We start from the raw sequence: 25735 nt of genomic DNA, 5'->3' as shown, positions 1-25735 counted from the left end.
TTGTATTTAGTTTTTTAGTTCTAAAAGTGTTTATTTAAAAAAAATGTGATAAAAAAATTTATTATAAGAGAAGTTATTTTTTTTAACTTCTTTATAAACACTTAAATAACTTAAATTTAATTTTAAAAATTATACCAGACATTAATATTATTACTTTTCATAAGTTAAAAATTCAAAAAAAATTTTTTTTGAAAACTTCTCAAACCAACCTTTAGTCTAAAATTAAAATCCTCTAAAATTTGATTGTCATTTTACTCTAATTTAATCCTATCCTATTACTAATTAATAACCCTATTTCAAAATTTAAGAAACGAAAGTTTAATAAAAGGATGACACATGGTCGTAGATACGACCAAAGACCCGGATTTTACCATATATTGGATAAAATATGTAAACAAATTTTGTTAACAAATCTTTTAAAATCACTTATTAAGGAATTAAAAGCAAAAAAATGTTACACGCGGATGGTGTTGGTGTAGTCCTAGTTTGTTCGAGATTCTATTTCTATGTATGTATTGTCGTGGCACATCGTTTTAACGGGACTGTTCCCTAACATTAATACAAACAAGTTGGTACGATAACGATTCTATGCACTTTATATTATATTAGGCAAATCCAAAAAAAAAAATTGAAAAAGACTTTAATTAAATCAGAAAAAGAAAATAAGTTGAATAATTGATGATGATTGGGCAAGGAATGTAGAGAGAAAACAAGGGAAAGGAAAAAGAGAGAAACCAGCAACAGAGTTACGTGTCTTTGTGTTGTGTGCGTTGAACCATAAGGCGCCGCTTGTAAACAAAACCAGCGGTGTTTACTTACTAGTGGTTTAAAGAATCTTAACCCCTTACTATATAACCCAACCAGTGTTTTCCATTTCAACTCATCGATCAAATTTTCTCTCTCATTACTGAATTGAAGTTTGTCTCTGTTCTTTCTGTGATTAATCATGTCTAACACTGCTGGTCAAATCATCAAGTGCCGAGGTTAGTCATTGTCTAATTTATCATCAATAGATCTAATTTAATCTAAGCTAATCCCCTTATTTTTACTCTTAATCGAGTTTTCAAAAACTAAATGGACTTGATTGGAATGTGGTGGTGCTTTTTTAGCTGCGGTTGCATGGGAGGCAGGGAAGCCATTGGTGATTGAAGAAGTGGAGGTTGCGCCACCTAAGGCCGGTGAAGTCCGTTTGAAGATCCTCTACACCTCACTTTGCCACACCGATGTTTACTTCTGGGAAGCCAAGGTTTGAAATTTATATAGTGATGTAGCTTGATCGCAAGTTGATTAGGGAATAGGGATTACTTCATGATTGTTTCTTCATTTCTCAAGTTTTTTTTCTTTATTATTATTATTATTATATGCATCACAAGAGTTTAATATGTTACTATCTCTTTTCCCAATTTCAGGGCCAGACTCCATTATTTCCTCGGATATTTGGTCATGAAGCTGGAGGGTATGTCTATTCTCATCTGTTTTTTAAACTGAGTGTCATAAGAATTGAATCCCTCAGCATAAACTTCTTTGTATTAAGTTCTGTGATTCTTTACCATGTACATTGGTTCATTCATTATACAACATTATATCAAACAAGATTAAGAAAGTTAAAGAACAATGATATTGGTAACGATGCAGGATTGTGGAGAGTGTAGGAGAGGGAGTGACTCATCTGAAACCAGGTGACCATGCCCTCCCTGTGTTCACCGGAGAGTGTGGCGAATGCCCTCACTGCAAGTCAGAGGAGAGCAACATGTGTGACCTTCTCAGGATCAACACTGACAGGGGTGTCATGATCCATGATCAAGAATCAAGATTCTCCATTAAGGGAAAACCAATTTACCACTTTGTTGGGACCTCCACATTCAGTGAATACACTGTGGTTCATGCTGGATGTGTTGCAAAGATCAACCCTGAAGCACCACTTGACAAAGTTTGTGTTCTCAGCTGTGGAATCTGCACAGGTTTGCAACATCATCCTAGATTAGTATATTTCCTCACATTTTGTATGTTGGTGATTCTCTTCTCTGACAATTCAGTTTCATTTTCATGTTTTGTAGGTCTTGGTGCCACTATCAATGTTGCAAAACCAAAACCTGGTTCTTCTGTTGCTGTTTTTGGACTCGGAGCTGTTGGTCTTGCTGTATGTTACCCTCTACTTTTCTTTGCATTGCAGTTTTTTATAGCTATGGATCAAGGGCATTAGTGAGTAGTGACTCCTGTTCTTTTTTCAATCCAAATTTTAGGCTGCTGAAGGGGCAAGGATTTCTGGTGCATCAAGAATCATTGGGGTTGATTTAGTTTCCAGCCGATTCGAATTAGGTATAATGCCATTCTCTCTGAATCAAATGTAATAGATGATTAAGCATAGAATAAATTGAGCAAGTTTCCCAAAACTACAAATTGTATTCACTTACTAATGCTATTTTCTCATTTTACTATTGTTGGCAGCCAAGAAGTTTGGGGTTAATGAATTTGTGAACCCAAAAGATCATAACAAACCTGTACAAGAGGTTAGTTCATTCTAAGTTTTTCTCCATAATTATTTATACTTTCATGGAAGAAAGACTAAGATGTTAATGTTGCTCAACAGGTAATTGCTGAAATGACCAATGGAGGTGTGGATCGTTCTGTTGAATGTACTGGCAGCATCCAAGCTATGATCTCAGCATTTGAATGTGTCCATGATGTAATTGAATCAGAACTTGTTCTTTTTTTAATTTGTTGCTATAATGTTGTTATGATAAGTTATTTACTAATACTGAAACTTAAATATTCTCTTCCCTTTTCAGGGTTGGGGTGTTGCTGTTCTTGTTGGTGTGCCAAGCAAAGATGATGCTTTCAAAACTCATCCTACGAACTTCTTGAATGAGAGGACTCTCAAGGGTACCTTCTATGGTAACTACAAACCCCGAACCGATCTTCCTAATGTTGTGGAGAAGTACATGAGAGGGGTAAGCTTTTTATACTAAACTCTTCATTGTAGTCTTAACAAGTTGACATGTTTTTTTATTCATGTTGCTAATGGATCTCTTCATTGGTTATAATTCAGGAGTTGGAACTTGAGAAATTCATCACTCACACTGTTCCGTTCTCAGAGATTAACAAGGCTTTTGATTTGATGCTGAAAGGAGAGTCCATCAGGTGCATCATTCGGATGGACGAATAAGCTTAACAGTGAGGAAATTGTCCCTGATAGGGGACGGTTCTCTTTCAGAGAAAAAGAAAAAGAAAAAAACAAAAATAAACGTCTTTTGTAATCCCTTTTAAAAGTTATCGAGTTTGTGGAGTTTGATTTTGAATGTAGAGAATGAATGATAGGCCTTTTCCTACTGCCATTGTGTAGTTTCTGTTTCTGATAAATAAAAATATTGTTGTCAAATTCTTGTTCTTGTCACATTTTTAGCATTTCTTTTATCTCAGTGATATAGCTGCATGTCTGAATTTTTAGTTCCCAAATTGGCATGTTAATGTTTATGTGTGATAAAATGCAACCATTTATGGTCTTATCAACATAGGATTTTATACATAATACATCATCAACATGTTGAGAATTCGTCAATTTTTACAAGGAGGATATCATTGAAAGAAGAAATAAAAAACAGCTTTAAGTGTGAAAGATTAAGATCAATAATAACACACAAATCTTTCAATGAAGTCTTTTATTTTCAAGCTTTCTGCTGATGATCATGATCAGGGCTTCTAGGATCATTGCCTTCATTGGCAGTTGATGATTGTTTTTCCTGCATAGCATGACCAAATTCCTCATTCTTGATGATTTCTTCGTCAATGTGGACATCATCGTCAACTGATAGCACCACCACTTGCTCACCACAAGGGCCAGGCACAATGGCTTCAGTGACATGCCTGTGCTCATCAAAATGGATGATATCAGTTTCTTGTTTCTTCTTCTTCATCTTCTTGATCAGGCAAAACAGAGCAAAAGCCAGCACTGAAAGGAACAAAAGGCCTCCAAAGGATACAAACACAATCACTATGATAGTTGGGTGGTGGTTATCTGGAGAGGGTGGTGTTGGAACTGGGTATGGTGGTGGAAGCACAGGGTGGTGCGGTGATGGTGGTGGGTGCGCGTGTGGTGGTGGAGGAGTGAAACAATGTGAGGGTGGCGGTGGCGGTGGCGGTGGCGGATAGTTGAAAGGGTGGGATGGTGGTGGAGGATGGAACTGAGGGAAGTTGAAATGAATATTTGGCTGAGAAGATGCCATCAATTGATGAATATTTTTCAGAGTTTTTATCTGATCTTATGTTCTTTTCTGATGTTATGGCTTAATTGAATTTATATAGCAAGAACTTTGGGGTACGGACGCATTACAATAGTAACTTGGATCTCATTCTGAAAGGATTGGTTGCAGTGAAAAACACTTATGACTAGTTCCTTAGCTTATTTTGCTTCACCACATTCTTCTCTGTTTTTTATGTATTGGCCAAGACGTGTAAGAAACATTTTTCTGTAACTCGTTTACAAGAAAATCATCATTTCTCAGAAGACATATTCATGCCACCTTTGATATGTGCAATATTTGGTATTTGAAATGTGTGTAAAACACTTGAATTCATAACATTTCTAGATTTATGACTGACATATTATCTTATTCTACATTTCGCTTTACACTTTGAAGAAAACAAGATATATTGAACGGGATTAATTATTCCGTTTATATAACTTGCAAGCTATCAATTTATAATCCAACAAATTGCATAAAATCTGATAGACTTCATTTTGCTGAATTTATTCTAGTCAATAATGACTGATGAGACTAACAGAGTTTCGAGATTAGAGTATAAATATTGAGTTATGAAATGAACATCCCTATACTATTTAGAATAACCATCCGAGTACAAGGGATAATAAACATCTTTTCGAAAATTCACCAAGGATCTAACTCTTGACTTTTCGGATCTAGCGTTTTAATACCATGTCATGATACCACTCATCCCAAAAACCTCATCTGATGGAAAAATGTAACACTAGTAATTATATCTCTATTACTCCATAAACCTCCATTGTACACATTGTATAAATATTTCATTGGCTCCTCATACTTTCTCTTTTGACATATAGTAACAGTAGTAATACTTTATGAGAATCACTTAACTAAAATAAAATTTTGGTGAAATAAGTCACCATAATCAATTCTACAGACATAAAACCAAAAGAATTTGATTCCGATACATATCTGATAACCCTTCAAGATGGCAATAACACTCAAACACCACCACAATTACAAAATCTTTGTAATCTAACGCTTATATTTGAAATCAAATTAAATGATTTTAACATCAAAGACTGGTATCAAAATTAAATGATTTTATCGTGTTTATTTTTAGAAAAATGTATACATTACTAATATTTTTGTAAAAAATATTTTAACAATCAACCTCACCAATACTAATATCGTTCAACGAAGAATACACACCTCGCAAAATGATAAGGAGAAATAAGTTTACACAAATAGAAGACCCTAATTCCGATAGAGTTTACAAAGAAAGTTGTAGAAAAAAGGACACTAGAAAAATCTAAAAGTAAATATTTGAGGAAACAATCTCTATAACAACATACAAGAGAAAGAAGGAATAACAAGATAAACACGGAAAGAAGAAATAAAAATATAGCTTTCTATACTTATAATTACCAAAAAGTTATGTCAATAAAAAAAATCCATTCCATAAAAAATAAGAATAAAAATAATAATACAATTAGAAGGAGCAATATGACAAACCTAATTTTATAATAATTTAGTATCATCGTTTATATAATATATAAAATGAATCTACATATCTTCTAATCCATTTATAAACAGCACAACACTTTAAAATATTAGACAATTGTTCGGGTCCAAATCTCGTGTTTTGTTTACAATATCTCCATAAGGTTTAAGAACTAATTCGTCACAAATCTGAATTTTATTTAAAGATCTGTTGTTAATAACACTTACTTAGACGTCCAAGTAAACTGATGACGCGACGGAACCAAGTTGGTTTGATTATAAGTGTTTTGTCTACTAATAGGAATGAGTGATGAATTTACTTCTTTTATATCAATGACACTTCCTTATTGAAAATCCAACTAAATTTGACACTATGTGGCTCTGTTTTACGCGCTCTTTCATCAGCTCGTTCTTGCAACCTTCTAATCCTGGGTGCTAGACCACACACAAAATCCTGTGCACGTCTTCCTTCAGTCGTTAAATCCTGTATCTTCTCTAATTTCCACCGTTGGATTAAAAACTCCAAAATGTCAGCATAATCAGCGGCTGTGTAGACACCAAGTCGTTGTGCAACTGCAGAGAAGTGATCAAAGAGGTGTGGATCCTTCCCATCCTGCATCAACAGTGCTGGCATTGTGATTCCCTTGCGCATCATGTTTGATATTGCTACCATTGTCTCTGTAGGATCCACTTCTAGAAGCTTCTCAACGATCTTTACGTATGCATTCTCGTGACGCTTTTCATCTGCAGAAATGGTGCCACATATTCGCGCAAGCACTGGATCACCGTTTTTCTTAGCAAGCCGAGCCGTGTTGCCGTGTGAAATAAAAGTAGCTCGTTCTTGAAATGATGTGTACACAAATCCCATATATGGATTCTTGTCTATATCCCATTGCTACACCAAAATAATAAATTTCAGATTAGTTTTGTAGTAATGTAAAAATTTTAGAAAAGTTATTTTTGTAATTAATTTTTTTTGTTCTTATATTTTTTTTCTTTTTCTTCAATTTAAATTTTTAGTTATTAATTATTAAGTTATTATACTAATTTAATTGAATTGAATTATCAAAATATCTTGATCACGTAGTATCATCGAAAGTTTTAAGATGATAATGTAATGAGTGTACACTAGCTAATTAAGCGGCTAAAAAAGAACAATTTTTACAATAAAAATAGTTGCATTTGTACAACTTTATTTTTAAATGAAAAAGATTAAACACCAAAACTTTGGAGAAGACAAATTTGAACATATTCCATTAACATCTCATCACCAAAGGTAAGGTGGGGAATTAAGAATAATTCATTAGTCTTCTTTTAACTAAAGTTCTGAAATTCAAATTGGTAATCAAGGGACCCACATATATAAATCTTCGGAAAAAAAAAACCTATTAAATAGCAGGGAGAAAATGCGTCTCACCATGCCAGCTGCAATCAAGTAATGGATGGTCCGGTCAATCATACGCATATCAACTCGACCTGAAAGGTACAAATAAGTATGGAGCAAGTCTCCATGCCTGTTCTCTTCTGCGGTCCAAGCCCGAGACCACACTGCCCACGGGCTTGTGCATGAGCCCGTCTTATCCGCAACGCCATGGAGCTGGTTCAACCTTGTTTGATAAGTGGGCAAAGCTTCCTCCGTGATCATATCACCCACCAAAACCACTAAATAATCGTCTGGAAGTTCAGCTGTCCGATCTCTCAGGTCCCTCACCTGAGCATTTTTAATTGTTTAGTCAATATATATCATGAGTTAGTATTAAATAATATATATCAACATACCTTGTCAATTTAAGTGTGTATATATATATATAAACTTACAAATATTTAAGTTGGTTTTTAAGTATATAAAAAGTATTATAACAAACGATTTTAGACTAGCATGAAATTTTCTAGAAATAATTAAACATATAAGCTTTTAAATGATTTTAGCTCGTAAAATGTGAAGAGTTTAGAGGGTGTTGAAAAGTGGAGAATAGTAAAAAATTTAAACATAAAAATAATACAAATATTAGGATTGATAAAGACAAAGAAGGAGATATTTACTAAGTTTGATGTAGTACAATTTTGGGGGAACGATGGAGTGGGTTAGGAATTTGTGAGATTGAAAGGTGTTTTCGGATGTTTATTAATAATGTGGAATGATATGATATTTAGGTTGAGTAATTATTATAAAGGAGAGAGATGATTGTGTATAAAAGAGGAATTGACAAACAATCATTTTCGTTGTACGGTTTGCTTGGTGTATAATGCGCATACAAGAGAGGAAAAGCTTGTTGTGTGGAAAGAATTGAATCTTTTATCGAGAATATATCGAGTTCCTCTTTGCTACATGGGTGACTTCAATGATGTTGTGTAGTTGGAAGAAAAGAAAGGTGCTAGTGTATTAACAGTAATAATGGAAGACTTCAAAACATAGATGGTACAGTCGAATTAATAAAATATTGGTGAGTTTTGTTTTATTGTTATCTTTTAGAGCACTTGATTAAAAAGGAATGATGAAATGTTCAGGAATTACAAATAGGTGTTACGGAAGTAGTCGACAAGTCGATTAGGAGTTACAAAGAGTGGAATTATATTTAATTTTTTGGGTTGTTGTTGGCATTGTCGAAAATAATTAAGAATTAGTTTATTTTATATGTCTAGTATTTTTTTAAACAATGTTTCACTTAATGTGTTAAACTTTTTATTTAAAAAAAATTAAACATATAAGCTTCTAATCTATCTGCTGATTTTTCTAAACATTATACTAGTGTCATTTGATTATATACAGGAAAAGATTGAAAGAGTAATGTTACAGGAATAACGTAACTTGTTATTTTAAGTCAAGAGTTAGTCAATAATAACTCAAACCCTTTACTTTTATTTGTTCACTAATTTATTGTTTGATTATAGGTTAAAAAAAATTAATTCCCTAAGAAAACGACATTAAATAATAGTTTAGCGACGAAAGGTAACATAGATAATATCCAACCATACATGATGCCATATATAGATACGATGAATACGAAATTGCGATCTCACCTTATTGTTGAAGTCCTCCACCGGCAGGGACGAGTCCGGTAAAAAATCAACGGGATGCCAGCTTTGCTCAACGGGTTTGACAAGTGGCAAGATGCACTGTGAAGCCCAACCCTCAAGTGACTTGAAAACTTCAATTTTCTCTGGTGGCAGTGAGTATGTTTTAGGAGTTCTTAGTGTTGAAGAAGGTGCCTTTGGAAGTGTAGGTTTACGTGCATGTGGCTTGGAGAATTTGGATTGTCTGTGATGGAAACCATTATGGTTCCATGTAAGTGATACCATCTTAGGTGTGAACATCGACATTACTTGCAATAGTATTGTCGTCATATATGAGGGTAATATATAAGGGATGTTCTATGGTGGTATTGGTTTTAGTGTAAGGGTGACATAAATTTGACTAACAAATAAAATATTGACACGTAATAAAGAAAATTAAATCTAAAAATAAAATGATTTTCTTTTTCTTATAATTTTTTATAAAGTTGCTGGCTACATCAAGATATTCAGATTGATTGTTTCAACAATGTCAACTTGCAGAGTTCACCAATGGAACTAGGAATATCACCCTCAATAGAATTTTTAGACAAGTCAAGTTTCCAATAGAAGATGGAAGCCTCCCATATAATGCATTAGCTGCTAAATCAAACACTTGAATCTTTATCCATCTTCTTGCAAAGAAGTCAAAGCAGCTTGCTGTCAAATAATTACCATTTAAAAGACAATAAATTTGGGAACTGTCCAAAATCAAGTGGTATTCTTCCATGCAAGGCATTAAATCTCCTATCAATATGTTGTAGGCTGGCTATATTAACAAGCCAATCAGGTATTCTTAACAAGTTGTTAGAGCTAAGGTCTCTGACAGCAAGTGAAGTAAAGTTGATAGAAGGAACAGATGGAATAGGACCAAACATCTTACAATGAGAAAGATGCAACTCAACTAAAGAGGATACATGGTTTATAGCACTAACCAACTCAGTTCCTACCGAAGAAAGGTCAATTCCATCCAAGGCAAGGTGTTCTAAAGAGGTAAGGCCTGTCACACTGTAGATTTTCAACATCTAAGCTTGAAAAGCTCATATAAAGAAATTTCAAGTGCGAAAGATTTCTAAACTTTGGAGGAATTTTGCCAACAAAGTCAGTACCTGAGAAGTTCAAATATTGCAAATTCTCTAGTGATCCAATGAATTCAGGAGTTTATACTCAAGTCTAAATGCCTTAATGACTTGAGTTTCACTAATGATGGTCATAAATAATCAAGCATTGCTATAGGGAAGGTCATAAATAATCAAGCAAAGAACAAGGAACACTGGTAAAACTAAGGCCATCTTTTTAATTGATGTTGCCCTTAAGCTCCATAGACAGAAAGTATATTTAATTTCTCAATTCTCTGAGTTTTATGTATGTTCACACTCTTAATGAACTCCCATGCAACACAATAAACTTATACTAATTCCATGGAATTCAAAATTGAACCTTCACAGATACATAAGACAAGCTAAGGTCAAGAATGTGCAGGCTAAGATGTATCTATTAACAATTAATTTTCTATAAGACGAAAACTATCCAAGACAATTGCCATTGTTTTATGTATTTAATCAAATTAATTTTTCTGTCGTACGGTTCACTAGCCAAAGTAAATTCTTTATGGAAAAGTATAGGTAGGCAATAAAAATATTAAATAATGTGAACAATGAATATGTATATATATATAGAAAAGTATAAATAGACAATAAAAATGTTAAATAATGTGAACAATGAATTTGTTGGATATTCAATTCAATAGGAATGCGGATTGAGATTATTTCTTTTGATTCGGTTTACTCATGCAAAGTTAACAATAGTTGGATGTTCAACTTATTAGGTGTACAGATAATTATCCTAATATTAGAATTTAGGAGGTAATTTGATGGTGAAGTATTTTTTTATTTTATTGAGTCAATTTTAGAGTTTATTATTCACAAAAATCATTTATTCTTTTGATAACTTTTGAAAAGTTATAAAAATATAACAAAGTTTAATTTACTTTAAGAATTTAATTTAATGTAGTGTTAGTATAAAATAATGTGTTAGGTACATTAAATTATATAATATCACATCAATAAAAATAATTTATAATAGAGTTTAAAACGATTTAAAAAAAATAATCTGATTCAAAATATATAATTTATTGTAGTTTGTATTGAATCAGTTTAATTTTATTTTTAAATAAAATTCGATCCAAATTATTATGGTTTGAATTGGATCAAATAATTCGGCTTCTAAAAATCAAAATTTTAAAATTTTATATTAAATTACAAAACAACAACAATAATAATAATACATGACTAAAATATAAAAATATATAACAAATTAAATATATTATAATTTAAATTTAATAATAAAGATAATAATTGTATATATATCAGATTTTGTGGTTTAGATTAGATTGATATGGCTTTGAAAAATGGATCTATCAATTTTCGGTTTTGATTTGATTGGATGAGCAATTTTGTTTGAAATGGTTTGGATTTAATCTTATGAAGCACAGAAATTTCGTTGAGTTATCGTGTATGTGTGTTGGACACATTTTAAGTATGACATTCGTCCAATATGCACATCTGCTGTGTCTAACTATGTCTTAACAAAAAATAAAAAAATTATTTTTCAAACACAGCTTGGACAAAATTTAAATCAAATTATTTTCAATATATATAAAATTTTTTGTTGGGTTAATTTATTTATTTATAGTTTTTATATTAGATCAAATTTAATAAGTAAATTATTGTTATTTGTTAAGTTTAATAAAATAAATTTTCCTTAATATAAAACTCAATAAAACAATTTATATTTTATTATGAGACAAATGAAATATAATAATAATGGAATATATATATATATATATAATTATTAATTTTTCCTAAAATTTAACTTGCCCTTTCACCAATGCATGTGGGTTTTTCCCTGCATGCCAATATTTTTAATGAGAATTTTTTATTTTTCTTTTTATGTGTCCATTATTAGCAAAAGTTAGGCATCAATCATTAGAGGTGTTTTAGTGGTTTTTCCTATCTTATTTAAAAGTTACACTTGCTTATGAAAAGTATATCAATGAATGACATTGCAACCCAATTAATCGTGCCTAACTTTTGGAAGAAATGTGTTAAAGTAATCAATTGCCATTAAAAATACTGGCATGTAGGGATGGACTACATGCATTGGTGAGGGGACAACCGGACAAGTTAAATTTTGGGAAATATTAATCATTGTTGATAGTTGTACTTGTATATAGATGCTTTCATCGTGACGAATTAGTTCTTGTTCCGTTGAGTTAAAAGATACAAAAAATAACAAAAAAATTATTAATATTATTTAGATATGACCATATAAATAATTTGATTGAAATCTCACTTCGTTGATGTACATTTTATAAGTGTAACTTTTAAATAAGAAAATCACTCTAAACACCTTTTAATTATTAAGTAGATTGAACTTTTTTTTAATTATATTTGACCTTTCTAAATATGTGAATCTTCGTACTGTATATATAAAAGAATTTAATTTTTATGTATCAATAGTATAAAAGAGTAATTTTTTACATTTATCTAAGTATGTATATTATCACATCAATGAAAGTAACTAATTTTTAAATCCACTAATTAATAAATACCTAGTTAAATTGTTAAATTATCATCTAAATTTTTGAGATATAATCATTTATGTTGTCTTATCTTATTAGTTTAAATTCTTAGAAGAAGTGATATTATAATATAGTATCAAAGTTCTATATTAAAAATGTCTAGAATTTGATCTTTAGTAAATGTCAAAAAAAAAAATAGCATAAGACAAATAAAAAAATAATATATCGACTTAAACTTAAAAAAAAAGTGATATTATGATATAAGTATATAAATTAGATAGATGACAACATAAAATTCTTCATACTATTAGTATATTAAATTTAAATTCATACAAAAAAAAACTAAACAAATAGCATCAGTATTTTTACTTCTCTTTCTTTTTTTGTTTTAATTTATTTTTCTTACTTCTAGGTCATAAAGGAAAAAATTTTGTTTTTCTATGAACAATACAAATAACAAATATAAAATTGTATACATTTTAAAAATATGTTCTAGAGGTGAACTCACTATATCGACAATATTTTTAATATTTTTCTATCGCTTGTGATAATCTTTTATTTATTTGGCTAGCTAGAAAATTTCAAAGAAAAAAATTTGTAATTTTTTTTATTTAATGAGCTTATTAAAAACTCACAACTTTTATTTCATTAAAATAAAATTTCTACTTTAAAAAATTTATCTAAATTCCTTTATTTATGCTTCGATTTTAATAATATATAGTTTAACTAGGTTTTTTATTGTACTTTTGAAATTTTAATCTACCAAAATGTCTAATTTTACTTAAATGTACCTGTATTTGTGAATATGATTAAAAGATCTTAATAATTGATTTTGATATAGTAATCTTATTTATAATTCTAATACATACACTTTTTTTAATTCGTAAATATAAAAAATAATACTTTAAAAATATTTTATTAGAGTTACTTTAGAAACTAAAACATTATAAATCTATTTATACTTGATTATTAGTTCTATTAAATCTTAAAAATCAAAATAAAATATAATAATTTAGACTAATAAATTAAGAGTAACAAATAATTTAGACTTTTTTTTTATTATTTGAATCAATAGTGATAGGATAAGCAAATCAGTTAGATAGTTATTCAAGTTTGGTAGAACTTGTTAGAGCAGTTAAGAGTCTGTTATATTTAGCTAAGACAGTTGCAATTAGTCACATGATTTATGTTGTACTCTAAGACTATAAAAACCTTTCATGTTAGTCACTCACTATACAATCTATTCCAAAAAATCATCCTCTCATTCTCTGAAACTCTCTCTCTCTCTCTCTCTCCACTTGTTAGCCGCTGATATCTTTTATGGTATTAGAATTTCAGGTTAGAAATAGCAACACCAACAAATGTAACAGCAGCAACGCTGAATCAGAATAATGATAGCAATAATAACACTAAAGAGTTCACAATTTCTCAACCCCAATTACGACTAAGCTAGATAGAGAGAATTTTCTACCATGGAAAGAGCAAACAGAAGCTACAATCGAAGGTCGTGAGCTAATGAATCTTATTGAAGGAGTTAACATTCCTCGCCAATATAATTCACCACAAGATGAGAGTACTGGAAGAGGCTTAGCAGAATATAAAACGTGGAAAAAATAAGATGCATTGCTGAAATCTTGACTTTTCGTGTCAATGAGTGACTTATTCTCTGCAAGAATGGTAGGGTGTACGTTTACACACCAAATATGGGCACGATTACAGGTATTTTTTTTCTTCTCGAGTCAAGGCCAAGATTCGTTAATTGAAGAGAAAATTAAGTAGCATAAAAAAAGAAGGATCTACGAATGATAAGTTGCTGAAAATAAAAAATACTGTTGATGCGTTAATTTCGATTGGAGCATAAATAGATGAAGCAGCACACGTTGAAGCAATCTTAAAAGGGTTATCTGAAGAATATTGTTCATTTATCACATAAATCAATGCAAGAGACAATTCGATTTCCGTAGGAACTCCTGAGGCACTACTACTTGCTCAAGAAGAATAGTTCGACAAATTCAAAAAAGCTTATCCGATTCAAAAAAATCTTGCTCAAGCTAGAAATCAAGGAAGATTTGAATAAAATAACAGCAGCAACTATAGTCACAACAATTCAAAAAGAAGATACGGTAGAAGATACAGTCATAAAGAAAGCTTTCACGCTAGAGGAAGAGGTAGATTCAACCCAAATCAGAGTTTTGGTTGCGAAAAAGGCCAGAATAGTTCAAGATTCACAGGTCAATTATGTAAAAAATCTAGTCATACATCAATTGAATCCTAGCATAGATTCAATAGAAGTTTTGGAACAAATCAAGGTAGGCCTCAAGAAAACATGGATATGGAAAATGTTATAGCCACTCCTTCCACTGTGTATGACTCGAATTGGTATCCTAATTCAGGAGTAACTCATTACATGACACCAGAAGCATCAAACTTTTTTGAATATGAATACTACAATGGTAACGAACAAGTGCTTGTGATTCACTACAGATCTCCAAAATTAGTAGTTCTTTGATAAAACCATTTTCATCTAATTACTTCTTTAATTTACAAAGACTACTGCATGTGACTGATATAAAGAACTTATTAAGTGTTTATAAATTTGCTTGTGATAACAATGTTTAGGTTGAATTCTACCCTAATATGTGTTTGGTGAAATCACCGGACTCTAAGGAGACTCTTCTCCAAGGAACAGTTAAAAAAAAGTCTATACTCATTTGGTCTAGCTTGTATAAAGAGTCCAATGAATATTGTTGTTGAATTCAACATCAGTGTGACCAATTCATCTAAATTTCAACTCTGGCACCTGAGATTGGGTCATCCTTCTCTTGATATATTGTCAAAGGTTCTTAGAAATCATAATATTTCTTTTACTCCTTCAAACTCTCTTTCTAATTCTTGTTGTCTGGGAAAATCAAGTCAATTCCGTTTTCCCACTTCAAAAACTGTAATCAATTCTCTTCTTGAGCTTGTATACACTGATATATGGGATTCTGTCCCAATTTTTTCAATAAATGGAGCTAAATATTACTTGCACTTCATTGATGCTCTCTTTAAATTTATCTGGATTTATTTGTTACATAATCGGTCTCAATTGCAAATAGTCTTTGTACAATTCAAGAAAATGGTTGTTGAACTCTATGTAATATTAAAATCAAATATGTTTAGTGTGATAATGCAAAAGAATACACAGCTTTAGCAAGATTTTTGCATACTAAAGGCATTGTTCCAAGATTTTTCTACTCTCATGATCACCAACAAAATAGAGCAGTTGAACGAAAACACAAGCACATTACCACAATGGGGTTAACACTTCTAGTAGAGGCAACTTTACCAATGAAATTTTGAGGTGATGCGTTTGTTAAAACAACTCAACTCATCATTCTTCTCCTAACTCCAGTATTGAACTACCAGTCACCATATGAAAAGCTTCTTCACAAATAGCCCTTACTTGATATGTTGAAAGTCTCTGGGTGTTTATGTTATTCCCATACAAGACCATACAACAAGCACAAAATGCAATTTCAATCTAAACCATGTGTTTATCTAGGCCCTGTTACTAGCTATAAAGGTTTGGTTGAATTACACAGTTGGTCCTATACTTTCAGTAAAATTACAAATTAGTCCTTACACTTTAGAAGTTTGTAATTGGGTCCCTAAAGAGAATTAAAATTTGTAATTTAGTCTTCGCCGGTCAAAACGTGTTGATTTAACAGAATATTCTTAGAATATGCTAAAAATATTCTGCTAAAATAGAGAATATGCTGAGAATATTCTGTTAAATCAAACACTTTTTGAACGACGAGAAATAAATTGCAAATTTTAATTATCTTTAGGGACCCAATTACAAACTTTTAAAGTGTAAGAACCAATTTGTAATTTTACTAAAAATATAGGGACTAACTGTGTAATTTAACCATTTAAGTACGTTTCTAGTGCTAGAAAAATAATCATTGTCAAAGATGTCATATTTTAAGATGTGTTTCTATACAAAGACAATTCTTTTGACTTCAAAAACACTCAATTGCCTCACACTCAATCTGTTAACTCTCAAGTACTTTAATACCTACTCTCACTCTCACACAGCCTCAACCCCCTCCTCTTGGTCCCTTACCAAGTCCGACACATTCAAATACCATACCCGAACTTGTTTCCATTTCTACATTGGCCTCTTTAGTCTCATCTCATGAAGTTGCTCCACCACCCAATCCTCAAGTCATTGATATCCCACAATCACTTTCTCCACCTACCCCCATGAGACCTTCCCCATCTCAACTCATGTAAGAATTGGAAATTAATTAACCATTTAATTAAAATAAAAATATAATTTAATTGTCCGAAATAGGTTAAAAAGTAATAAAAAATATTAAAATAGAAAATTTAATGAAAAAAATAAAATTTAGTCTAAAAATATGATTTATCGCGTAAAATGGTGTACCGACTCTACTTGGGACCGACGCTGTGAGTGAGAAAACAAATTTAATTATGAGTGAATAAATGTAGGGAATTGAATTTATTAATTAGGAAAGATAAAATAATTTAGGATTGAAAATTGGATACTAACTTTAAAGGTTTTGACCCAAAATTGAAAAAAAAAATGAACCTAAAATGCTAAGTAGTTGGACCAGGCCCAAAACTCAACATATAAATACACATTTAATGAGCATTCAGCTCATTTCACCCTTCACTTTGAGAGAGGGGTGCTGGTAAGGAAAAGAGAAGAAGGGGGTGAGGGTTTACTATTCATCATCATCTTCTCTTGGCCATAACTTGAGCTACAGTACTCCGATTCGCGTGCCATTTGCGGCCACGCAAAGATCTTACTGAGTCTGTAATTTCTATCTAAATAAAGTTGGTAAGAACTCAAAATCCATGCTCCATTTCTTTGCCCTAACAGATTTCACATTTTGGGTTTAGTTGTTGAGTAGATTTTGTGTTTTTGATTGTTTAGGTGGTATCCAACATTGAAAATTATTGGGTTTTATCATAATCCACAGTGGTTAAGATAAGAAATCTCTATACCCTTGTGGTTTGTCATATATGTGAGTCCTAGTATTAATTTAGGTATATTATATGTATTAGATTGAAATATATCTTGTTTAGAATTTGAAATTGGTGTTTTGGAGTATTTGGTGTTGAGTTCAAGTGGTAGTTGTGCTTGATTGCTTGTTGGAGGCTTGAAAGCTTGTGTGAAAAGGCCATTTTTTGTGTCTTAAACTTGTGTGAGAATCGGCAAAGGTATGATTTCAGTTTGTTTTAGTTAATATCTAATGTTTCGTGAAACTTATATTAGTAGCCTCTAAGATAGGATTGAATGTTTGGGTGTATGATTAATTGTATGTAAATTTTATGTTAGAGGATAAGTTTTATGATAATGGTGATATGGAGTTTGGAACGTGGGATATATGAATTATGATGAAGGTTGAATGAGTTGTATGTATTGAAAAATGATTATGATAATATTATATTGAGTATTGATGTTGATTATGAGGGTGATGATGATTATGATGAAGAATTATGAGTATAAGCGGTTGAATAGATGGAAAGTGGAATTATTTAGGTGTTAGAAGGATTGGATGAGTATTGGTTATTATTTTTTATATTGATGACAATTGAAAATAATTGTGAATTTTAATGATATTGAATTGAGAAACACTGATTATGATGGAATTGGTCAATGGTTGATAGTGTTGTGTGATGATTCTGTTGATGATGGTAATGATAAGGATCTAAGAAAATTATGGGGAATTGAATGGTTTAGATAGTGGTATGATTGAGAGATGGTTGAAGAATGTTTAGTATGGATTTTAAGTTGTTTTGGTATTGTTTGGGTTGTGATTAAATTGGTTTGAGTTTTGAAAGAATAGAGGATTTGGCACAATTTTGACAAAACAGATTTTTAACCAACTTCGGCGGATCATAACTTGAGCATTGGATTTTGAATTTAAGTGAAATTTATTTGAAATTGAAGATAATTTTAAGATATTTAAAACGGTTTAAAGATTGAGTAAATAGGAGTTTTGTAGATGAAGGTATGTACTGAAAACTAAATTTGACTAAGTTACAGAAAACCATAATTTGTAGTTTCGGTACCTACGCACCCTATGATGTGCATGCACACGACAAAGCAGGTGTTGACACTCGTGCGTACGCATGAGGGTGTGCATACGCATGCCCTGCGAATTTTACAAGCTGTGCATACGCACAGTATGATGTGTACACACAATGTTCTGTTCTTCACACAAACTTCTGTTTTTAACTATTTGACTTCCCGGTAAGCTTGTAAACTTTCGTAAACCTCTGTTTTTGGCCGAAATTGATATTTTTAAATGTTTAACCAATCTTCTAGTCTTCAAAACCTCTTTAATCATTATCCAAGATCCCTTAGCTACTGATTAGGCTTTAGGAATGAGTGAGAGAGTTTCGGACAAATTAAAAATGTTATTTATTATTAGTTTAGAGCCGGTGACTTAGGTTTTGGAAGTCTTGTGGATGAAATTAGCGAGAGTTGAATTGTAGAGTGTTTCATTGATGAGGAATTGAGAACTGGTTAAAAGTGAGTTGGATACTATATCCCAGGATTGAAAGTGAGCCGTGCATTATATCCCAGGGTATTTATATGGTTTATGAAATTGAGAGAACTTGATAACTGAGAATGATTATGATGAGTTGAGATAATGAAGGTTGACAAGAAATGTTGAAAGATTGAGGTTGATAAATTTGCTGAGTGTGAGCAGTGAATCACTGAACGGTGATCCATGATATGTTGTTGTTGGTAAGTCGTTATGCACCTGGCAAGGATGGTGGTTTAATCCTGCTTGTCGAGGTAGCGGTGCTAGTGTAGGGGCTGTAGTGGTGGACTCCCGCCTACATTCAGATGTGAGGGCTGAGGTAGTATCCCACTCGCATAACCTTTCTTGCCATAAGAGTGAGTTGGACACTATATCCCATGACAGAGAGTGAGTCAGGCACTATATTCCAGGAAACACATAAGAGTGAGTCGGGCATTATATCCCAGGATTGCGCATTAAAGTGAGTTGGACACTATATCCTAGGAGTGTACACAGCGAGCTGGACGCTATATCCCAGGAACGTGGCAGAAAGGCGACATCTGAGAGGATGTGTCAAGTTGGCAACTTTGAACTGACAAGTGATATCCTAAGCCAAAATAGGATAGACATTCATCATATGCATCTTCTACATGCTTGTTTGCTTTGATTACTTGAGTTATACCTAATTGAATAATATGCCTAATTGCTACTCGATCTACCTGCTATATATGTTTATTATTTGTATTTTACTTGTTTGCATTTTGTGTGTTTTCTGTTAGGATTAAGGAGGTTCGGTAGGTGGTGGCAATGGGATCGCATGAAGGGTAGGTTGGCGAAGGCTGTGACACAAGGGTGACTAGTATTAGTTAGAAATCTCTTAAGTTAAATTACCCTATTTATGGTTTAATTTATATATTTTTTTAAGTTAAATATCTGTATTAATGTGAAGTTTTAGGATTGTCTTTGGCTTCCCAGAACCTTATATCTTATCTATTGGGCACTGTTACCATACTACGAACCTCCGGTTCTCATATTATATGTTGTTGTTGTTTTTCAGATGCAGGTTGCAACCCACCTTTGTGAGTTTGCATATTAGTGACAGAGTGGAGGATGGCTTCACTTTATTTTTATTTTGTTTTATTTTTTGTTGTATTTATTCTCTCATCTTTTGTATATTTTGTTGCCTTAGAGGCTTTTACTTTAAAGTTTAAGAGATAGGAAGTAAGCCTTTTATTAAAAACTCTATTGTATTTTATGACTAGTCGACCTAAATTTCGCGGGCTGCGGCTAGTTCCCCTTTTGGATAATGTATATATATAACTTGTTTATCTATTAGCTACTACCTTGTATCTCGGAGCTTTATGCAAGGTTGTATATATTATATTATGTTCTTGTCATGTCTACGCGTTTTAGTTACCGTGTGTGAATGTCTCATGCTTCTACCCGTCTTTGATTCTTGTATTCCTTCATCGGACTTCTAGATATAATAATGCCTTGGATATATATGTATAGTATGAGTTTTAGAACTGTCATAACGCTTTATCACCTTTTGCTTCATGACTAGAAGTAAGGCTTAGTGTGATAGGGTGTTACAATCCACAATTCAACAAGCTCCCCAAATTCTACTTTCACTATCTAGTTCCACACCTAGTCAACAATCACAGCCACAATAGATTAATCATCATCCATGATCACCCGGGCCAAGAACGGTATCAAAAAATCCAAAACCTTTTACACCTACATTTTTCAAGACTTTGAACCTAAAGCTGCCAAACAGGCACTTGAAGTTTCACATTGAAGACAAGTGATAAATGATGAGTATGCTGTGTTAATGCGAAACAAAACTTGGGTGTTGCTTGCATTGCCTCAGAGAAGATCTGCTGTTGGAAGCAGATGAGTCTTCAGAATCAAACAAAATCTAAATGGCCTTATAAAAAAAATGAATATTTGGCTAATAAAATCCCATCAGTTGATGAATATATATTTTTCAAAAATGAATACTTGTGCTTTGATTATTTATATCAACGTGTTATTTAACGTGATTGAATTTATATAGCGAATACATATTTTTAGGCTACCAAGAATAAAAATGAGAAATAATAACATCACTTCACATAAAAAAATTTTATATTGTCTATTTTCACAAATTTATAAAAGGGTAAAGTATACTTTTTATCCCTAAAGTTTACTAAAAGTTTTAAAATTACCCCTAAGTTTCAATTTGTTTCAATTTTATCCCAGAAGTTTTCGATCTGCATCAATTCTATCCTTTAAATTGACACTGTTTAAATCAGACATAGACGTTAGTGATGTGTTCAAATAGAATGTCTGATGTGGCAAGGAAAGTAAAATCTCCAAAATACCCATGTGTGAGTAACCCAAGTATACCAATTAGCTTCTTTTTTCAAACATTACCCATTTGTTTTCTATTTGGCATGAAGGAACATAACCAGAGAAACAGAGTCACACGAAAAAACTTGGTGGGTGGTCAGATGTTACGCCGTGGTCTTCAGCCTGCTACGGCGATGTGCAGGACAGCAGAAGTGGCAACGTCATCGAGACTGTCTGGGATTGGATTTAGTCATCAACGAAGGAGTCTGGGATATCGCCATTGTGATCAAGATTTCTAATGAGGTAGGCCACCATTTAATTTTAAAACTTCATGTTTAAATGGTTAGGATTTAGGCATATTTTTATCACTCTTGATTACTGTTAGGGTTCTATTGGATTCAGAGATTGAGGGATTTCTGTTCGATTTTTTGTGAAAAATATCATTTTTACGTGCTCTATATTTTTGAATGATTAGTTACTCTGTTCTCTGCTCTGAAAATATTTTTATAACAGCAGGATGGATGATTTCAGTGTTAGGGTTCATCACAGGGGTAGGTTTTGTAGTGATAAAGGTAAAACTGAATATATTGATGGTGAGGTGACAACAGTTGACTGGTGTGACGGAGATAGGTGGAGTGTTATAGAGGCTTATGATGTGGTTGAAAAACTTGGGTACATTGCTAAGAATATTGGGGTACTGTGGTATAACGATACTGAGTTATGGTTCCATATTTAACGCTAGGCTTTCTTGTGTTGTTTACCTCATCATACTTGTAATTTGTTACTGTTTTTTGTTGATGTCCATCATAGGAAACAACTGGTGCCACATCCTCAATATCGCCAGCCTAAAACAACAATGCTGGAACTACTACAACATCGCCAGCCCAGCACAATACTGCTGGGAATGCTGGATCTACTCGGTCAGTACATAAAAGGACAAGATTGGCCAATGTTGTAGTAAGGTCTAACACCCAAGCAAAAGGACACAAAAATTTTCAGCCACCAAGGCCAACTAGAATGCTTAGGAGCAACTCAACATCAAGTGCACAAAGACAACCCTCATCACAAGGGAGTCAGACTCAAAGTGCTCTAACAGGGTCTTAGTTGTGTCACATTTTGTGTTTGGTGTTTCTTTTGAAAGAATGAAAAATGTTGGCATTTTGTATTAAACTATGCGAGACCAATTCTTTCTTTGTTACTGAATTATTTTGTAAATGACTTATGTAATTAAGTTTTTACTTTGGTTATACCTTATATTAATTAGAGATTATCTTGATTAACAACTGATATTATTTTGATAATGACTAATGTGATGGATTCATCCATGTAATTTTTTATTTGTGCACTGCTAAAATTATCTCTTATTACTTTAATGTGTCTGTATCATGTAAGATAATTTGTGACAATAGGTTCTTAATGCCAATTTTAAATTCAAACTATTTTAATTCTTTCAGGAGTATTTTTGAAACATAATTTAAACTTCAAGGACAACTACATTAACAAGTTTTCGAGTTGAGTACACTTTTATAACTGATTACAAACGGCCACCCTGTTCTTACTTCTGCTAATTTCAGCAGTCCCAAGCGCATAAATATCCTAATCTCAAGTGGGTTCCTTTCTTCACCCACAAATAAAACATTAAAATCACCATAAACCAACCCAAAACACCAAAAATAACAGCCACCAACAATTTTCATTTAGCATAAACTAATTTAGCCTTCAAGCTGAAAATCCTCATTTTCAATCTTGCAACCTCAGCCTCTTCTGTCTCTGCAACTCCATCTGCTCAGGAAAAGCAAGTGCACTCTTTTCCAATCTGCAACATAAACAAAAAAACTTGAAGAAACTCATGAAGGCATCAAAAATAAAAAGCACTCAAACTTATATCAAAGTATACACAGTCCCAAAATCTCTGGTTGAAATTTTTTGGTGTCTTCGACCATCTTAGTACAGAAGAATCACCACACTTGCATGTAAGAATTTGTCGTCGCCAACTGTTTTTTTGTAATGATACAGAGCCTTGAGAAGCTATTAGTTAGGGTTTCTTGTTTTTACAGAGGGTAAAGGAGATGAAGATGAATATGAAAAAGTAAATTTTAGGGTTTCAGGTTGAAATTTTTAGCTATTTTATTTTTGTAATAAAAATTTTTAAACAAAAAATATTAAAAAAAAATGTTTTAAAAATGACTCGCGCATAATGTTGCCACATTAGAACTCATTTATTGTCACGTCACTAACGTTTGTTAGTAATTTTAACGCTGTTAACGTTCAGGGGTAGAATTAATGCAAATCGAAAACTTATGAGATAAAATTTAAACAAATTAAAACTTAGGGACAATTTTAAAACTTTTAGTAAATTTCAGGGATAAAAACTATATTTTACGTACTTTTTATAAAAAAGGGTGACATTATTAAAATAAGTGCAACAATATACATTTTCAATAAAAATAAAGATTTAATCAACATGTGTCCTAAAAATACATAAATATAAAATAAATATGTTAAAAATTTAATTTTTTTGTATTATCAATAAAAAAAAATTTTGTTTTATAATCTTAACATGTGCCCTAATTTCTAATTTCTTAGGACACATGATAGATAAATTCCTTAATAGCTTGCATATCATTAATTATTAACGTGAAAGGTTTGGTCGCAGTTAAAAACATTCAATAACTACTTCCTTAATTAGCTTATTTCATTGAGTAAATGGTTAAATTTATTCTTAAAAGATTATTTATTTTTCAAATTGATTTCTGAAATATTTTTTTTAAATCAAATTCATCCTTCAAAGATTTTAAGTTGGTCGCATTAGTCTTTCCATCACTTTCATTGCTCATGGTGTCAAAGTTTGCTGATATGGCACCTTATTAAGTGATGACGCTACAACAGACATCTAATAATCCTAATTAGGTGCTAACATGATAAATTTATGAAATTAGATAAAATTAATTCCAATTTAAAAAATTTTAATGCCTCAAAGTCTTGTTAATTTTAGAGTTAATTTAATTTAATTGTATAAACTTAGCATGTTAACAGTCAATTAAAATAATTAAGAGTATACTATAATCAATATAGTGTCATTTAACGTGCCACATCAATAAATTTTGATGTTATTAACAATAAAAATAATAAAATAACTATTATAACTAACTAAAAATATTTATTTGAGGGATGAATTCGATTAAAATTTTTTTCAAAAATTAATTTACAAAACAAACAATCTTTTAAAGATATAGTTGGCTATTTACTCTTATTTTATTGCTTCACCACGTATGTCCTTCGCTGTCTTTGGGGAATTTTTATTTTATTTTATCTTTTAATATTGGCTAAGACGTGTAAGGAAGGTAACTCGTTTGCAAGAAAATCATCATTTCTCAAAGTTCTTTGATATATCCATTATCCAATATTTGGTGTTTGAAATGTATGTAACACTTGAATTATTAAAACTGTTAGAAACAAGAGACTAAGAGAATATTATCCAATATTTGGTGTTTGAAATGTATGTAACACTTGAATTATTAAAACTGTTAGAAACAAGAGACTAAGAGAATAATATGAAAAGTGTATTATTGAGTTATAATCAAAGGTACAATATACAAGGGATATTTATAGGTACTAAATAAATCAGAGTAATAAAGGCATAGAATCCTATAATTAATATACAGATATACTATATAAATATAGACGATACTAATTGGTCTAAATTGATGCTAATGATTCTCTAACATCCCCCCTCAAACTCAAGTGGGAGCTAAGGAGACCAACTTGAGTTTGGATAACAAAGTCCGGAAACGAGTCGGATGATGAGCTTTCGTGAAGATATCAGCAGTCTGATCTAGTGTTCCAACAGCAATGAGACGAATAGCATCAATAAGGATACGTTGCCAAACAAAGTGACAATCAATCTCAATGTGTTTGGTGCGTTCATGAAAAACATCATTATGGGCGATCTGAATAGCACTCCGATTATCACAAAGAACATCAGTAGGGGACGACTGAGGAGCACCCAGATCCGCGAGAAGCCAACAAACCGAGATAACTTCAGCAGTGGTGTCAGCGAGGGCACGGTACTCAGCTTCTGTGCTTGAGCGAGCAGTGAACGTTTGCTTCTTAGCATGCCAAGAAATGAGAGCGTCGCCAAGAAACAAACAGTAACCAGTAGTGGAACGACGATCAGTGGGATCACCAGCCCAATCAGCATCGGAGTAAGCCTGAAGAGATAAAGAGGAATGGGCCGAAAAATAAAGGCCATGAAATAGAGTGCCTTTGATGTAGCGAAGAATGCGAAGAACTGCCGCATAGTGAGTAGTACGAGGAGCTGACAAGAACTGGCTAAGTACATGAACTGGATAGGCGATGTCTGGTTGGGTGACAGTCAAGTAGACGAGACCGCCAACTAACTGTCGATAGAGAGTCGGATTATCCAAAACAGTGCCATCCATAGGGGTAAATCGAACATTAGGCTCAAGAGGAGTAGACTCAGTGCGACTATCTGTAAT

The 25735-nt window shown here is 32.2% G+C and overlaps 3 protein-coding genes across 3 annotated transcripts; 1 reads left to right on the top strand and 2 right to left on the bottom strand.

Moving 5' to 3' along the window:
- Nucleotides 1-753: 753 nt before the first annotated feature.
- On the top strand, nt 754-3379 carry LOC107460603 (alcohol dehydrogenase 1). Its single transcript, XM_016078983.3, has 10 exons — nt 754-983; nt 1110-1246; nt 1410-1456; nt 1636-1961; nt 2058-2140; nt 2244-2319; nt 2449-2510; nt 2591-2686; nt 2790-2951; nt 3050-3379. Exons 1-10 carry the CDS (start codon nt 947-949, stop codon nt 3164-3166), a joined length of 1143 nt encoding a protein of 380 aa, XP_015934469.1. The 5' UTR covers nt 754-946; the 3' UTR covers nt 3167-3379.
- Nucleotides 3380-3665: 286 nt separating this feature from the next.
- Nucleotides 3666-4223, bottom strand: LOC107460544 (protein TRACHEARY ELEMENT DIFFERENTIATION-RELATED 7A-like). The gene has a single exon (XM_016078917.1). The coding sequence runs from the start codon at nt 4221-4223 to the stop codon at nt 3666-3668; it is 558 nt and encodes a 185-aa protein (XP_015934403.1).
- Nucleotides 4224-5885: 1662 nt separating this feature from the next.
- Nucleotides 5886-9039, bottom strand: LOC107460543 (stearoyl-[acyl-carrier-protein] 9-desaturase 6, chloroplastic-like). The gene is made up of 3 exons (XM_016078916.3): nt 8748-9039; nt 7144-7437; nt 5886-6621 (listed from the first exon to the last, which is right to left on the bottom strand). The coding sequence occupies exons 1-3, from the start codon at nt 9024-9026 to the stop codon at nt 6052-6054; spliced, it is 1143 nt and encodes a 380-aa protein (XP_015934402.2). The 5' UTR covers nt 9027-9039; the 3' UTR covers nt 5886-6051.
- Between the last annotated feature and the right edge of the window lie 16696 nt (nt 9040-25735).

The sequence above is a fragment of the Arachis duranensis genome, chromosome 8 (genome assembly GCF_000817695.3).
Source record: "Arachis duranensis cultivar V14167 chromosome 8, aradu.V14167.gnm2.J7QH, whole genome shotgun sequence".
Taxonomy (NCBI): domain Eukaryota; kingdom Viridiplantae; phylum Streptophyta; class Magnoliopsida; order Fabales; family Fabaceae; genus Arachis; species Arachis duranensis.
This window is presented reverse-complemented; position numbering and strand designations above follow the sequence as displayed.